The following is an 18,521-nucleotide window of genomic DNA, read 5'->3' as shown; positions in this document are numbered from 1 at the left end:
GAAAAATTGAATGTTCATGCTTAATTTTTTTATAGATTTCTCTAGAAATTTAATAAGCTGGTGTTAAATTTCTATAAAATAATTTTGTACAGGATTGAAACCATTTTTATTTTATTCATGGGGAGTGGTCTATTTGGAGTTCTAATAATTGGAAGAACTGCAGTGATCCATTACAATAGTGGTGTAGTGCCTTTGTATTAGTAATGTTTTACTAGAGCTCTCTTTATTATGAGGTGACTGTTACTAACCAGAGCGAATATGTTAGTTGGGAAACCGATTGAAATACATCACTGTATATACTATACATTAAAAGTTGACTAATTTTGTAACATGAGAACTATGTCGAGCAGTTATATACTTAATATGTTTTCTTTCATACTGCTACTATATAGTGCTTGGATTTCAATGTATACCTGGCACTGCTTTGTTGTTGCTTATGCAGACTGAAACAATATTATTTGAAAGAAACCCAGTATTTTAATATAAAAATAATTTTAAAATTCATTGAATAACATGGACTTAATTTTTAAAAAATATGTGTAATACATTATTAAAAATAGTTTGCTGAATAAACCAAAACCATATTTTAGGATAGTGTTGATATTTTCATTGCTTTTCTTTAATTTGAGGCCCTTTTTTGAAGTGCAAGAATTCACAATGGACTACATTTCATTATAAATACAAATCATCACTTACAGGTTTCTTGTTTGTCAGTTCAGAGCACCTGATTTCATTTGTGTAATTTATCCATAGAGTAAACTATCAAAATTTTACTTATCACTTGTTTAATTTATGTAAAAAAACTTGATTTTTAAAAAAAATATAGATTTAAAAAAATATATAGAGCATTTACTTTTTTTGATGATTTTATTTAACAATATTATGTTTTGTACTAACGCAGTAGTGAAAAAATGACTGTAGTAAATATGTAAAACAAATCAATGAAAATTATCAGTCATATTTTTTTAATTTGTTATATGTATGATAAAGGCAGCAGACAGATGAAAATGTTAAGTAAAATACAGATTTTATATTCTTGTTATTTGCCAAATTTTTTGTTCTTAATTTTTAGAAGTTTTCCTGTACAACAATAAACAAGCACCAATTCTGCCTATTTTGCTTTTAATTTTTATAAAATTATGTGAATTTAATATGGTCTGTAAAATTTGTATTAAAATAATTTTTGTCAAAACTTTTTCTTTGAGGACTGGACTATATGTACATATTCCAATGATGTAAGTGACTGCAATATATACTACAGCGCCAAACACAAGCTTAAAAACTGGTGCTACTGTTTAGCACCATGTTTGTTTATTACTGCACCATCCTTTAAGTTTTAGAATAAGAATATTGTTACAAAATAATTAAAAATAAAACTTGACTTATCTCCAGAAAATATAGTATAAATTTTGAATAAAATATAAAATGCTGACAACAGAAGATAAGTTATAAAATAAATTAAATTAGAAGTGCAGGAGTATGTATGATTTGTCCTTTTCACCTAGAAAGTAGGAATGTCTTACGACACACAAACAAATGTGCAAATACATGTTCACACCAGCAGGCTTTTGGGTGAATCAGTTTAGCTATGCAAATTGGACTGAAGAAGAGATTAAACAAAATATAAGTATATAGAAGTAAATAATGGTTTACTATTAATATTATTTTTCCTTATTTTCAGGGAGGAAACTATCACTTTACACAACTTTAATTTAAATAAATTTGAAATCTCAATGTTCTTAACATCACTTATTAGCTTTTAAAGATTAAGTCAAAGTAAAGTTTGATCGTGAAGTCATTCTATAGAAACCTGTTAAATGATAAAAACTCATTTACTAAGATAATCAGTTACTTCACAAAATGATTAAAACGCACTCTATTAATGGGCAGAAATGAAAAAAATACTTTTACAGAAAAAATAAATATACATTAGATTATCCATTTAGTATTCATAACATTTTTATTTAATTAATTAGAATTGCCCTTTTAAAAAAAAAAAATAATACAGTCTATTTATCTTGTTGGTGAGTTAAACCTTAATAATTGATCCCATGTATCAGTTTTAATGCACGTTAAAGAATGTTATGAGGGGAAATTATAACGTGAAAGAATTTTTGTAATGTAATAATCCAATTATAGCATATGTTATGAGAAATAGTAGTTAAAATAAATAACCAACGTGGATACTGAAACCTTTTAGTGTCATTACAGTTATATTCTTTCAGAATTCTGCAGCAAGTGTTGTTAAATACATGTAAAATCATACGTAAAATGTTTTTTTAATTTTTTCCTTTGCTTATATGAAGAGTGGCTATTAAATAGCGAGACTAATGCTGCTACAGAAGAAATGCACGTGCACCTAATTCATATGACCAACAGCTGTGTAGCGTGAAGCCTTCTCTTTTGATTGTTGCCACTCCAGTTTCTGTAGACATATTAGTCTAGCCGTGGCCTTCATTTGGATAACATTTGTTTTTTTTGTTTTGCCGAAAAAATGATAAGTGTTTTATTAGAGCAAAGAATTGTCATGAAATTTCATATGAAACTTGGAAAAACCACTACTGACACTTTTCTTTTATTATAAAAGGTATATGGCAATGGATTTTTATCTGGTGCGTGTGTCTTTGAGTGGTTTAAGCTTTTCCAAGATGGTCGAGAAGACGTTGAAGATGATGTTTGCTCGGGTTGCCCTTCGATGTCAAAAATGGATAAAAATATTGAAAAAATTGGTAATCTGATCTGATCTGACCATCGGTTAACTATTCGTGCGATTGCTGAAACTATAGGAATTGACAAAGAATACCTAAAGCAAATTTTACATAACAATTTTAACATGCAAAAATTAGGTTTTTCATCAGGACAATACACCGGCTCATACTGCATTGTCTGTCAGACATTTCTAGCCAAGTATAACATCCCAGTGTTAGAACATCCTCCTTATTCACCTGACCTGGCACCATGTGACTTTTATCTGTTCCCAAGGTCAAATCTGTGTTAAAAGGAACACGATTTCAGACCGTTGCAGCTGTGAACAAAAAGTGGCATGCGTCATGAAAGACCTCACAGAAGAACACTTCCAGCATTGTTTCGAACAATGGAAAATACACATGGAGCATTGTAGGAATAGAGGAGGAGTGAATATTGAAGTGGATAATAACTAAATATGTAAAAATTTAAAATAAAATTTTACAGCATTAGTCTTGTCATTTAACTGCCACACCTCATATATCGCATGTGTAATTTTTATTACTTAAAACAAACTTGCTGGTTCCAAAATATAATAATGATTTTTTCTGACAGTAGTAGACATTCAGGAATTTGGTAGAAATTTCAGGAGGATGTTGTAAAAGCATCTTACTAAACATTAACATTGTTTTAAATTAATAAAATAGTAGATTACCTTTTTTTTAGGCACGTAATAAAATGCTGTTTTTTGCAACAATTATAATTATTGAAGTAAATATTCAATAAAATGCAGGAAACTCACTGGCCCTCAAAACTAGGGATTTTATTATAGGAAGTCTGATTTTACCTGATAAGACATTTTAGCCACTAGTTGGTAATTTATCCAATTCCTAGATAAAAAATTAGTGTCTAGGCAGTCCCACAAGCAGAATCATTCTGTTAGGTCCAGTAAAGAAGTAGCTGATCCCCTGGTTAACAGAAGATGTTAAGATGGTGCCTGAGTGGCAGCTGACATTATTCATGTGGTAAAATATTGGATAGAAGGGATGAAGGAGAAGATTAGAGGAAGGAGATGATCAACCCAGATGTAGTTTCCCTTTAATCAGGGTAGTTTAGTTGAGGATGAATTTTATTTCTGAGTTCCACCTCTGTGTACCATACTATATAAATTTGATGATTCATTGTACTATGAAAGCATTTTTACCACAATTAGATGATGTCTGTGAAAATAGCTTGTGTTTTTTCCTTGGCCCATTTTACTGCTGTGATATTTATCATTATAATGAAGTAGAATTTTTGTATTAAATAAATGTTTTATTTGTTCACCTGTTTGCAAATTGTTACTCTCTGCTAAGATTTTACTACTTGTTGATCTACAATGCAATGGAAAAAATTTTAATTCTTTTAACATTCAATATCAATTTTTTAAAAAAACTAAATGTAATAAAATTAGGTTTTTATGTTGTGGCAGTTTTTTCCTTTGTGTTGTGTCTAATTTGTAATTCTTTTCCAAATAATTTAAATGCAATCATTTGTTCTTCATATAAAATACTTCATTTAGTAGAATTCTAAAGAAAACAGAATGAAATAAATAAATATATATTTGAATGACAACTTGAGTCGAGGCACATGAAGTGGCAGATTAGGCCATTGTTAAAAGTTCAGGCTTCTGCTAGGATCCACTGCTGAAGTCAAATTAGGAAATGGATCAAAATGTCCACAGGTGTTCAGTTCCGAGGATTTTATCACCTCTGAGTAGTTGTAACTGATAAGTTACAAAGAAGTCTTTGTATCTGTACAAGCTGTGTTAGTCCAATAAAATGTGTGCACTCTTATGGGCTATTAAACTATTTTCTTATCTACTAGTGAAGCAGTTTTACAGGAAAAATTAACTATATATTATACTGGATCTGCCCTCTGAATTAGCCTGGAATCCAGTTGGGCTATATATCATGAAACAGACTGAGCTCAATAGGGCTGGATTACAAAAGATTCAGGCGTGTCTCCGTAGTAATGATACATTAGTGTTATGACCTTATGTTAATGATATATTCCTCATAAAGTTATACAGTTCTATTACGGGTGTATTATGACCCCTGTATGGGGGGATTATACCTTTCCATATATATTTCCCCTGATAGGAAATACATGAGAAAGGTATTTTACTCTGTAAGGTTCCATTTCATTGGGTCAATTCTCACAGATTATTACATAGAAAATTAGTATATAGGGATGTGATATCAGCTTCTCAAGTTGAATTTATTACTTAATAGATTAGTGGAATGAATTTTTCAGTGAATTACTGAAGTTCAAGATCAATAGATTAATATATATATATATATATATATATATATATATACAGTGTTGCACTTAAGTTGTAATACTTTTTATTTAAAAGCAAAATTATTCCTATGAAAATTCTTAAATTATACTTGTCAAGGAGCTGTATGGAATTTTTATCAATTTAATTGTAAGATTGCAAAAAAATAATCTGATCGTGGATTTGTGAATGGATAGTTGTTGGTCATCAGAAGTAAGCAAACTGACATAAACATTCTTGTGATCAATAACATATTTAGTGGATATACATCATAAATATGTAAATTGTATATTTTACTAATGCCAAGATTAAATTGTAAAGTTTTAAACAAATGAAGTTGTAACTGTAACATTTATGGTGAGTGAAATTTGTAAAGGATTAAATCTTAACAGTACTTGTATATTATTTATTAGTTCATTAATACAGAAGTTAGATTTTGTAAAATCATAGTGCATTAAAATCTATTTATTATTAATCAAAGCTATCGTAATTTTATTATATCATCTCAAAGGATTTAAAGTGAAATTGTAATCTCTTTTTTACATGAAAATATAAAGTGAAAATTTACAAATCATTTTCAACAAATTTATTAGTATTTTGTATTTGAAAAATGTGTGTACAGATTAGCAAAAAATATTGGAAAAGGTAATGTATTAAGTTTGAGATTCTATTGTTTTAAGAAATCCTAATCATTTATGTTTTAATTTTGTATATGTATTATATATTTTAAAATGTATACTCATTTATTTTGATGCTGATAATGTTTAAGACAAACCAAATTTTTAATTTAACAAATGTTTTATTCTCATATCATAATGTCTTTAGTTTCAAATGTTTTAACTGGTGATGAAACATACTTATGCAAAAGCATTTTTTTCATAAACAATAACTTTTTTTCATCCTTTATTTTATATTACTTTTTTTTAAATCATAACAATTATTTGTTAGCTAGTCCGTAGACCTTTGATCAAAAATTCTTTTCATATTTATGTTCCACAGGAAGTTTGGTGTGTATATCTTTACAGTTGTTTAAATAAAATGATATAGCTGCTGTATTTATTTTGGAAAATTGTAATTAAAGCTGTCTACTGGTCAGATAGTGTAATTAATTAATTAAAGCTAACTGCAATATCTTGGATCAAATATTTTGAAGCTGATTTCACAGACTATTGTTGGTTTTTGATTAAAAAAAAAAAATTTAGTATTTTATGGTATGTAAGACTGTGTATACTATAATGAGCATTACCTAGTGCAGGGGTCGGCAACACCTGTGCCACACTTGGCATTCCAAGCAATTTCTAATGGCTTGCAGAAGCTGTAAGTTTTGCATATCAATAATTTGTTTATGATTGACCCAGAATTCAGAACTATAAAAGAGCTGCATCATGAGTCAGTTCTCAGAATTTAACAGTGTCATTTCTTTGATTCTTTCTACTTTGTATCAACCAAGCTAAGTTGGTATTGTCTGAAAAGTATACTCGGGAGTATGGTGACTCAAAACATTACCCAAATTCCATAACACATATCACAATTGAAGATCGCTCATCACTCTGTGGACGAAAATAGGTTTCACAAAAAGTTTACATTTTTATAGGTTATTTTTTTTATAAGTGATATTAATTGGTGAGTTTTAAAATAAATATATTTGAATTGTAAATACAATAAGTCCTACTTAAATAATAAATATTTAAACAAATTAAAAATATTTTTATTATTATTTTAATGCAGTTAAATTTTATATATAAATATCAACATTGATATTTGTTAATTTATTTATATTTTCAGAATACTGTTTGTGTTAAATATGGCCGAAAAGAAAAGGAAACTTGATCATCATCCATTTCAAGAAAACTGTACAAAAGAATATGGATTTGTAGAACTAAATGATCATGCTATTGTGTGTTTTCTGTAGTGCAAGTCTTGTGTGTCGCACATTTAGTGTACAAAGATACTTTCAAACTAAACATAAATAAAACATCAATATAAGTTTAAAACCTCAGAAGAGAAAAGTGAAGCTATCAAAAAGCTATTTCTGGTTTCAAAAAACAAACTGGTATTTTAAGCCAAGCAGTTGGAGTGAAGAATAAATCTGAATAAATGACGAATGTAGTTACAAAATATCTCAATGTGTGGCTTTAAAAGGTAAACCTTTTACAGATGGAGAATACATTAAAAAAACTTTTTTGAGCAGTGCTGAAATTTTGTTTGGTGATTTACCAAATAATGAGATTATACTATCTCAAATTCGAGAAATACTAGTTTCTGCAAGATCAATTGACTCTTATTTGGATACCTCATTAAGCTTGACATACTTGATTTGACAACTACCCAATTGGAACTTTTAGTTGGATGGCTATTAATGATTTTGAAATACAACAGGTTGAATTTTGGTCTTCAGAATAATGGAAACCAAAATTTGTTGAACTAAGGAAGTCTCTGGAAGATGAAAATTTAGAAAAGTCTGCTGCTATTCTCAACTGTTGGACATCCCTCCCAAAATCTTTCATCTGTTTGAAGAAAATTGCTTTTGCTCTTCTTTTGGCTTTTGGTTCAACTGATTCCTGTAAGCAAATTTTCTCACACATGAAATCATTGTTAAGTCCACAACAAAGTTGCCTAACACCTGAACATTTAGAAAATTGTGTAAAACTCAAAGTAACAAAGCATGTTGTCGATATTGAACAACTGGCTAAGACCATGCAAGGGCAAGGCTCCCATTAATAATAAAAACTTAAAAACCTTTTAAAAACAGTTTATTTCTATCATTGTAGTTTAAATATTATTGTATTATATTACTGTGTAAAAGATATTGTAGAACAGATATATTGACCTTAACTTGTATAAAAATATGAATGTTGGCATACTGAATGATTTTAAACCCTTAGTTGGCACACTATTAGCAAAAGGTTGCCGACCTCTGACCTAATGGATTGATTGTACTTTGAAATTACTGATCCTTCAACCTTATCAGTTAGCTTAAACTTTTCTGAAATGCTAAAAAATACTGGTTTATAAAATCACAAAAAATATCACTTTTGTAACAATTAAACTTCAGTGGATACTTTTTACTAAGTTTTAGTCGGTGTAATGCATAATATGTATGCCGTTTTTCTATATCTCAGCATGCTTCTGATCTAAAGTATCAGCACTAGAAGATGGAAATACATAAAGTTCCACTTTTTTTACAAAAAAAAATTAATTTTTTGGTGGTAGGTGAGAACAAATACACTTTTAAACTCGTAACTCTCTCTTGTTCTGCCAATGTTACTTAAAAATACAACACCGAGCCATATCACTTAATAAACCGGATAAATAACTGTTAATGCAATCAGATATATCATATCATGTGATGTTTTATTTCTTATTAATGTAAAATTATTTTACTAGTATCAGAAATTTTTTATTTAATTATAGGGAAGGTAAACTTGAAAACATTCAGAAAAAGAAAAATGAATCACTACATGAAGCATATTAATTTTACCAAGAAGTTTGTGCAGTAAATATCTAATTGTAAAATTATTTAATAGTATGAGCAGTTACCTGCTCTATGACGGATATGGAGCTAACCAGTTATATTTTCAGTTATTGTAGAAAACAAAAGTTACACATCAAACTTTTAGTTTGCTAACATTTATGGGATATCTAGCAAATCTTTTAAATGCTTAGAAATATTACCATTTAAAATGTTAGCCACTTTTATGTACTCAAACATTTTTACAGCTCAATACACATAATATTGTTAGAGCTAATTTAATTCTGCACTCTTCAGTTTTTGGATGTATATACATTACAGGTTTGGGAAATAAATATACAATTTTTTAATCTGAAAATTTTAAAAGATTTGCTGCTGTTTACATAGTCTATAGATTTATTTATTTCATATATCAATGTAATTTTCATTTTAAAATAGATTGTGTGCAGCTTTTATTCACTCAATTATAAATAATTTCTATGATATTATTCTGTCTCTTCACCTCTTTCATCTTAAAACTATTGAATAATTTTTTAAATAACCACAAATATCAATACACACTCAGTAAGCAGTAAGCACTTTTTGGATTTTGCAGTATTTAGGCAGCCATTATTTGACTTTTCTGCAGTATATAGTTTGCTGTTAATTCTAACTCTGAATATAAGACAGTAATTGATATTCTTGGTTTTTTACTTATCTTTGTGTGATGGTTTGATTTAACTTGTGAAAATACCTGTTAACATTCTGTGCTTTTACTAAAGGATGTCTGCTTTTTAATGTTATATGTCTTGCTTTGCCATTATTTAACATCTACAATTTTGAACTTGATTTTTGTAATTTTTTCTTGTTATAAAATGTAAATGAACATTTTGTTACAACCTTCAGTTTTATACGTAAAGTGATTTCTTTGTTTTTTTTATTATAGGTAAAAAGTGGCATGGTGGGTGGAACTTCGGATGGTCGTTCGAGTTCTAATCGAAGCCATCCTATTTTATGGTAGAATAAAATCACATAATTATCAGAAGAAGATAATTTGAGTCAGGTTTTATTTTCTTTATATATATATATATAAAAGCAACAAACTAAGTGGAGAAGTAATTAATCGCAGTTCAGCATGTATAATTGCATAATTTGATAGAACTTATAATAAAGATAGAACTTTGACAGAACTTAATATCAATTTTCATTGACAGGATATAAAAATAAAGGTAAATTGTTATAATCCACTTATCACATCCGCATTAGTTGCAACTGTAATGATTACTTCTTATTTAAGTGCTTACTGTTAAACTGAGATAGTAGTTTAATTGTTGAAGGTGATATTAGGGTAGCAGTTAATAAAGGTGCAGTAAGTGGGTTATTAACAAGCTTTGTACAGACGTCTTGGAACATGCTGTATATTATGATGTTATGATGTTAGGATTTTAAGAAGCATTTACTTTTTCTCATGTTGTGAAATGAAGTAATTTTCATTGTATTAAAATTCCTGTTTTATGGTACACAACATTTAATAACTGTAAATTTTTACATCCTTCGTAAAATATATTGTAAAATAAGATGCTTAATTTTGTTAAGGATAAAATTATTATTTATTGTCTGACTTTATGTTTACCCATATTTTAACAGTTTGAACAATAATTTTGAATTTCATTTAGTTTATGGTAATTTTAGATAATAGATTATCGTAACAAATAACGAAGGAAAATTTCTCAAGTAATATTTATTCAGTATCTTTAAAACTAATTTACAAAAATATTTATGTTTCCAGAATGTGAATATCTTGCATGTCAGAATTATTGTTACATATGAACTGTGCAGTTGCAAAAATATAAGAACTGCATTAAAAAGTTTCTTCTTTTGCTTTGATTAATACCATATCTTCAAAATTAACTACATTTCTTCAGGAAGTTCTATACTAAGATTATCTGACTCGTTTATTTTACTGCTTATATTTACACATTTGCAGGCCTGTACAGTCTTATATATACTTAAGAGGTATGCATTTGTTTTATCAAGATTTAATTAGAGATATTCTTCTAATGTGAGCAGAATCTACAACACGTGTAGACATTTGGAGTGTGGAAATTGCTTAATTCACACATAAATAGTTAGTTCTATCGGTTTTTTGTGTTATGTAATTTATTTATCTATATTGAATTCATCTTATTGAAAAAGCTCATTTTTACTTTTCATAAACAGTATTAATATTGTAGAAAAACAAAAATATGCAGAATGTGAGAAGTCTGTCATTTCATTTTTGCGGATAGCTATTCAGCAGCTGAATGAAACAGAGTGATTGTTTTAGTACATCAAAATAAAATAAAATCTAAAAACAGAAAAAGCTCTTCTGAACAAAAAAAGCGTCTTATCATATCTCCAGTGACCACACAATAAGTACCTATTGAAATGTGATTTTTGTACCAATGATTTTCCAGAATTAAAAGCCTCAAAGATGATGTTGCTTGTTGAGATATTAAATTTTATTCATAATCTGATATTTTTCTTTGGCAAACCTGGAGCTGCACTGTGAATTAACTTTTTGTCTTAGAAATCCTTTAATTTGTAGAATTTAATAATATCTGTTCAATACCTTGTACGTGTATGTATTTCAAAGGTTTTCTGAGAATTGTATGCAAACTTTTAAAAACCAAACTACTCATTGTACTTACTTGTTCTTATTTACCTACATACTCAAATCAGGGGATATGAGTATATTACTTGTGGATCCTAGAGAAGACAGTATAGTACTCCAATTTAACGCTTCTGATGCAGTCTCTTTGTTGTGTTGATCTTCCCCTTTCTCTCTTTCCTTTATTAATCTTTCCTTGGATGAATATGATGTGAATTGAGTCAGCTATTGCCTCAGTTCCATCTCTGGTGTCATACTGCATCTTCTAGTATTTGACAGGCAGTCACTGTTTCACTGTTCAGTGGGCTATGGCAGTTTGTGGTTATAAATTTAGTACTGCCTTGCTTATCAGAAATTAGAAGGAAGAGATAATACTGACTTAAATTTTGAAAAGATGATAGTCTACAAACTATCATATCTTTTCATCTAAATTACTGTTGTATTGTAGTATTTTAAGGCAGTAAATCTCGAATTCAAGATTTGCAACTCTGGAAAATTATTGTTTGAGAATGATTTTAAATGTAGGATTAAAACTGGTATTAATGCTCACTGACTAGGTTAAATTGATTATATGTGGAACAGTGGATTAATTATAGTGTAATTCTGTTAATTTATAAAATTTTAAAAGGAGTATCCCATGATTACTAAATTGAATAAGGACCATCATAACTACAATACTAGAGCAAAACGTAATATGTTTGTAAAGCCTAAAAAAGAAAAAAGGTTTATATTCATTGTTTTATAGGGGTATCATTATATATAATGGTGTAACATACAGAATAAAGGATATCAGTAAAATGAATATTTTCAAACCAGAAATATGAAAACAGAACAGTATTCATACATCTTGAAGAGTATATTATTATTAGTTCATATTTGAAGGATAGAAATTTTCAATTTTGGCCTTTAAATATTAAGGTAGGTGAACATATCATACACCAGAAGTGGAAGAATTTTATTATTTAGGTAATAAAATTACAAAGGATGGATGAAATAATGTGGACATCAAAAGTGGATTGGTATAAGCAGAGAGCTTTCATGAAGAAAAGAAATATGCTATTATTAAATATAGATCTTAGAATTAGAAAGGAATTTTTAACAATATTAGTTTGGAATGTTTTAAAGTAGTGAAATATGGACAGTAGAAAAAAACAGATAAGAAAAGATTGGAGTCCTTTGAAATGTGGTGTTGCAGTAGGTTGTTGAAATTTAGGCAAGTTGATAAAATTTAAAATGAAGAGGACTTAATATGAATAAGAGAGGAGAGAAGTTTGTTGCATAAATCTCTAAAGAGTCACTAGATTAGTTTGGTATAGATGGACTTGCAGAGGGTAAAATCTGTAGAGGAAGAAAAAATTGGAATATATAAAACAGATAATTGAGGATTTAGGAAGTAGTAAATTTGTTGAAGTTAAAAAATTAATGCAGAAAGGAATGAAAAATAGCATTAAATCAGTCAAGTGACTGATGAGTACAAAAAATAAAAAAACTGCTAACCTCAACTTTAATTTAGTTATGCAGAAATTCAAGAGCTATCAGAAATACTTGTTTACATTTAACTAGTTGGTTATTTTTTTTTTATATGAGGGTAAGTCAATTATTATCCGCAATGTAGTTATAAATTTTATTGCAATACAAATAGGAAACGTACATGTACATCATTTTTCAACATAGTCCCCTTGCATTTCAACGCACTTGGTCTATTGCACAAGCTTCCTGATCCTCTCATAAAAGAAGGTTTTCGGTTGAGCTGCGAGCCAGGAATGCACCGCTTCTTTCACTGTTTCATTCAAGGTAAATCGACTGCCCCTTAATGCCTCTTTTAGTGGACCAAACAAGTGGTAGTCAGAAGGGGCAAGATCAGGACTATACCGAGGATGAGCCAGTACTTCAAAGTTGAGTTTCAGGAGCGTTTCAGCAGTGTGGGCAGCAGTATGTGGACGGGCATTGTTGTGCAACAACACAACACCTTTCGACAGCAGTCCTCGGCGTTTGCTTCGAATTGCAGGCTTTAGCTTGGCAGTAAGCATCTCACTGTAATGCGCACTATTTATTGTTGTGCCCCTTTCCTCATAATGTTCCAGTACTAGACCTTGTGAGTCCCAAAAAACCATAAGCATCAGTTTTCCTGCAGATGGTTGGATCTTGAACTTTTTTTTGCAGGGTGAATTTGGATGTTTCCATTCCATACTCTACTGTTTACTCTCCGGCTCGTAATGATGGATCCATGTTTCGTCACCAGTGATTATTCTGTCTAAGAAGATGTCCTGTTCGTTACCATAGCAATCCAAATGTTTTTGGCAGATGTCCAAGCGCGTTTGTTTATGCAACTGTGTGAGTTGTTTCGGGACCCATCTTGCACAGACTTTATGAAACCCAAGTCTGTTGTGGATGATTTTGTAAGCAGAGCCGTGACTAATTTGCAGATGAAGTGCCACTTCATCAATCGTTACTCGTCTGTCTAAGAAAACCATGTCATGTGCACGCTCAATGTTTTCCTCATTTGTGGCGGTAAACGGTCGTCTGGCTCCTTTGTCGTGCATAACACTTGTGCGACCATTTTTGAATTTTTCAATCCATTTGTAGATGCTCTGTTGCGGCAACACACTGTTCCCGTACTGTACTGTAAGTCTTCAATGAATTTTGGCCCCAGATACACCTTCCGACCACAAAAAACGGATCATTGAACGTTGCTCTTCTTTGGTGCAAACAGAAAGCGGAGCAGCCATGGTTAACGGCAGGGCAGCATTGATGGAACCAACCTAGCAACATCAAACCTGCACAGACGTAACAACAATTAAACCACGCATGCCTCATCTACACAACACGACAGTACTACCAACATAAACAAAAATATAACTAAATTGCGGATGATAATTGACTTACCTTCGTAATTACATATGTTGCTAAATTAAAATGAGTAAATTAATAAATACATCTATCTATTCCTGAATCAGCTGTGTGTGTTTTTGTAGCTAATCAGAAGAATGTAGGAATTCCATTTAGATTGAAAAAAAGTTGACCTTTAAAAATAGTGCTTGTGAAGTTTGGTCTTAACTGACCTCCTGAAGCTGAGGATTTTTGTTCTTAACTTTTCAAATGACCAGACATTACACTTCTTCCACCATAGCATTGCAATATTAATCTGTTACTGTTGTTAAAATAAGGTGTAGTAAATCAAATATAACATAAGCTATATGGTCAGAACTGACATGATAAATATTCCAAGTAATCACTCAAAACCTTTTTTCCAAGTGTGTCTTAACGGTATGGTGCGCCGTGATGTTTTAGTGATATCAGTTATATCATATCACTTGCTCAGAAAATAATTTATTTTTAGTATTTGTGTATTAATAGAAATCTTCATTGTATTCCACAATGCATTCAAGAATTTCATTTTCACCAGTATTTTGAGTTACTAATAAAGACTTTATCAACTGTAATGCTATTTAATTTCTAATCAACTATTATGAACCAAATGTTTATGTAGTTTTTTTCTAAATTGAGTCCTCTTTTAATACCTGCCATCTCATAACCAAGAATAACTTGTGCACCATGAGTTCTGAAAATTATGTAAGTATTTCGGTTTTACTGATTGAGTTACTACTTGTTTTAAGGAAGGGTTGTGGTTGTGATCGCTTTGCATGAAGGTATATTATTTTTCTTCTGCTTTCCATGTCAAAATTGTCTCAATTAAACAACACATTATGTCAACTGTAGATTCACTGTAAAACTGATAATAATAGATAAGCATATTGCTTATAAACAAATTTATAAATAAATTCCCATCTGAAACTGAATGCTATTAATTTTATTGTGCAAAAGAAAAATCTTTTTTACTGGGAGTAAGATATCAACATTAAAATTCAAAGTAAAAAAAGCTGATTTTTCACACAGCTATTTATAATGAGTTAAAGAACTAAACAAATTCAGATACCTTGATTTGCTTTAAACAATACAAAATAACTAAAATGGTTCCTAAAATAAACTCAGTCCTTTTTATCATCACAAGTTAATTAAAAATAATCATCTTAATTAAATAATATTAACAATTAATAAAATCCACCTTACCAGCACATTGAGATAATCTCTAGATCTTTTAGTTTACTTGAAAGCCATCATCAGAAGTTTACATCAAATTAAAAAATCATAGGTTAAAATTTATAAAGTCATGATCGTCCGGTTCTACTAGTATACTGAAGAAATATATGTGGATTAAAATGAAATTAAATGGGAATATGTTATCAATGAGGTAATTATTTGATTAAATTATTATTTCTTTGTATTTTTATTTAGTATGATTTTAAATAATATATATTCTTTAAAAAAATGTTGTTCATTAATTACATTTTTATTATTACAATAAATATATTTTTCTAAATTAGAAGTATTATAATATTTATAAGAAATATCTAAGATTTTCATTAAATTATTATGGTTGTATGTATATGTTTGGCAAAGCTGGAGTTTTCTGGTTTGTTTTTTCTAATGCTGTTTATGTTCTCTTTTGCACATATGGAAAATTTGTGTTTGGTCGTACCCACGTATATCATGTCGCAGTCCTCACAAACAAGACTGTTTATTCCTTGTTTATCAAATTTTGTATCATTTTTATGTTTTTTTTTTTTATTATAATTATTATTAGTAGAATATGCAGGTGTTATGCCATTTTTTATATTTTTTCAATTTTTTGAGTAAAAGTGTATATTCATTTTTTACATATATTTTATCCTTTTTATCTGGAAATAATTTTATATTATTATTTTGGTATTGTTGTTTAAATTAATTTTAATAATTATTTTATTATATAATTTGTTTATAGTGCCAACTTTATAACTGTTAGCAACAGCAATGCTTTTAATTATTTATATTTCTTTATTTAAGGAAATGTTATCATGATTGAGGTATTTTATGTTTTATTTATAAAACAATGTAATGAATGGTGGTAATTAATTATGTTATTTAATGAATCTTTACGATATATTTCTAATTTTATTTTGTTATCTATTCTATTATTATGTATTTTTATATCTAAAAAATTCAAACAATGTTTTTAACTCCTGATGATGGCTTTCAAGTAAACTAAAAGATCTAGAGATTATCTCAATGTGCTGGTAAGGTGGATTTTATTAATTGTTAATATTATTTAATTAAGATCTAGAGATTATTTCATGAGCTGGCAAGGTGGATTTTATTAATTATTAATATTATTTTATTAATTATTAATATTATTTTATTAATTAACATATCAGCGGTACCATGTTCAAGAAATTAATAATCACCTTTTTAGACCCCTTATTGAACAAATCCAAAATATAATATATAGTTTAAACTATTTAGGTCAACCTTCTAAGTGAAGCTTAAACATGGCATGAACAAGCCATATATTATAAACTAACAATATTTATTCAGTAAAATATCAGGTTTATGAATTTTGTTTATAATTCATTCAAAATTTAATTATCAAATCAATCAATAATTTAAAAAGTTAAAGAATAAAGATGTTTGAATTAAACACATTGAATTTAAATATGAATATGAGCTTATTACTGCAAGACTGTTAGAATGACTTCATAGCTGTTGACTATATGACTTTATAGACTAGATATTGATTATATGACTTCAAAGCTTTTATATACAGTAATAAAGTGTGTTGACATGATGAGAGTAATGGGCATAGGAATATCAGCTAATTATCTCTCACAAATCTGGTAGTAAGTTGAACATTACCAAAAGACATGCTGAGGGGTTCCTCTGTCTTGCCATCATAGATATGGTCTTCTTCTAGGTCTAGTTTCTCAACACAATTATTTTTATTTTTAACTTGTACCTTACACTGGGAAGCTGCAGCTAGCTGGTAAGACAAATTTTTTCAATATTATTATAGTATAGATATGAATAAATAGAAGGTAAAAACAGGTAATTTGGATTTTATAAAGAGTTTATTGTTCTCTCTTATTTTTGCTTCTTCCTTGTGATCAGGGCCTCGTAAGCTCAGGTTTACAATTATGTATTAATCAAGGATCTTGAGAACTTAACAACTCCACCTTACTGACAGAAGAAAGAGCTGTCTCATTTGAGAGATTCAGTTAAATTTGATCACTTGATTAAGTTGGTCATATCCAGCAGATATAATCTTCTATTACACATCTTCAGATATCAGTTTATTGGCATGTCTAACAATTTGATATCATCTTATATAACAGTTGTCAATGAAGGGTATTATCCTGGGATTATAATCTATTGAAATAACCTGCTCTGCACAATGGCTGCTGAAAGATAGCTTCATAGTTAATAAAAGACAGCAGGGATAGTTTCAGATTTATTTAAGTAAGTCAGGAATCATATTTCGGTCGAGAAGAGTGACACAGAAAATGTAATAGTATGTAAAAGTCTTTCCTTTGTCTTTCACAATTTAGAGCGAGTTTTTATGAAGCAATTTTCTTAGCACACTGAATATCTTATAACCTTTGGATATCTGCATTTTGTTTAAATGAACCTCTGTTAGAGAATATAACACCCAAATGATTGACAGATTTTATGATCTCTAACATCTGATTAGGATAATAAAATTATGAGTGGTTTTTTTTGTAATGAGGAAAAAATTACAGTCGTAGTCTTTTTAACATGATCATTTGACAATAAGACTGTAGTATTTTTATCTTATTTTGTAGATCCTGAGGTGTATCAGCTAATAAAATCAGATCATCAGCATTGACAAGCAAAATCATTTCATTTGTTGCTACCCATAGACACCTGCCGCATTATTCATTGTAAAATACTCCTCAATATCACACTAATGAAAAGTGCAAAAACAGTAGAGATCAAAGAGTCTCCTTGTAATACTCCAATTGTTAAGTTGATGAGTCATCTGTCCATCAAGAGTTAGCACAGAACATTTAGTTTTTGAGTATAAATCTATAAGTATTCTAACAAACATAAGACTTACATTAAACTGTATCAGCTGTTGCCATAATAAAAAATGCTGCACAGATTTGAATGCTTGCTTCAGATCAATAAATGTAGTTTAAAGATAGAATATAAAAGAAAGATCATTGCAACCTCTATCAGGGCTAAATCTGGTTTGATGTTCAGGAAAAGATTTAGTAATACTTGCCCATTTAAGTAGTCAGTGTTAAAAGTTTTCTTTAGAACTGTCTCGCTGATTAAGATTATTTTGTACCTATAAATTTTGTAGTTAATTAATGTAGGATAATTATATTACTTTGTAATGCTTGTTTATAAGAAATAACGTATGAGGTTCTACAAAATGTTCAAGCACAAATTAATAAAATTAAAAATAAGATTTTATTCATTGGTATTATAATATATAATATTATTATTATATATATATATATATATATATATATATATATATATATATATATATATATATGTATAATATTGTTTTATAT

The 18,521-nt window shown here is 29.0% G+C and overlaps 1 protein-coding gene across 6 annotated transcripts in view; it reads left to right on the top strand.

Annotated features, from left to right (window-relative positions):
* The window catches only part of Naus (cortactin binding protein N-terminal like nausicaa), a 112,583-nt gene extending 102,525 nt beyond the window's left edge, over positions 1-10,058 (top strand). Inside the window, exon 12 of one of the 6 annotated variants that reach the window (XR_012756052.1) lies at positions 9,403-10,058. Coding sequence is in view for 2 of the 6 variants with exons in the window: in XM_075362578.1 (XP_075218693.1) it covers positions 9,403-9,477 (75 nt within the window). In the remaining 4 variants the exon portion in view is untranslated. Of the gene's footprint in view, positions 1-6,790; positions 6,813-9,402 lie in introns of those variants that run through there. The other 5 variants (XR_012756054.1, XR_012756055.1, XR_012756053.1 and 2 more) reach the window with 5 other exon arrangements.
* The last annotated feature ends 8,463 nt before the right edge of the window (positions 10,059-18,521 follow it).

This window comes from Lycorma delicatula, chromosome 4 (genome assembly GCF_047948215.1).
Source record: "Lycorma delicatula isolate Av1 chromosome 4, ASM4794821v1, whole genome shotgun sequence".
NCBI classification, from domain to species: Eukaryota; Metazoa; Arthropoda; class Insecta; order Hemiptera; family Fulgoridae; genus Lycorma; species Lycorma delicatula.
This window is presented reverse-complemented; position numbering and strand designations above follow the sequence as displayed.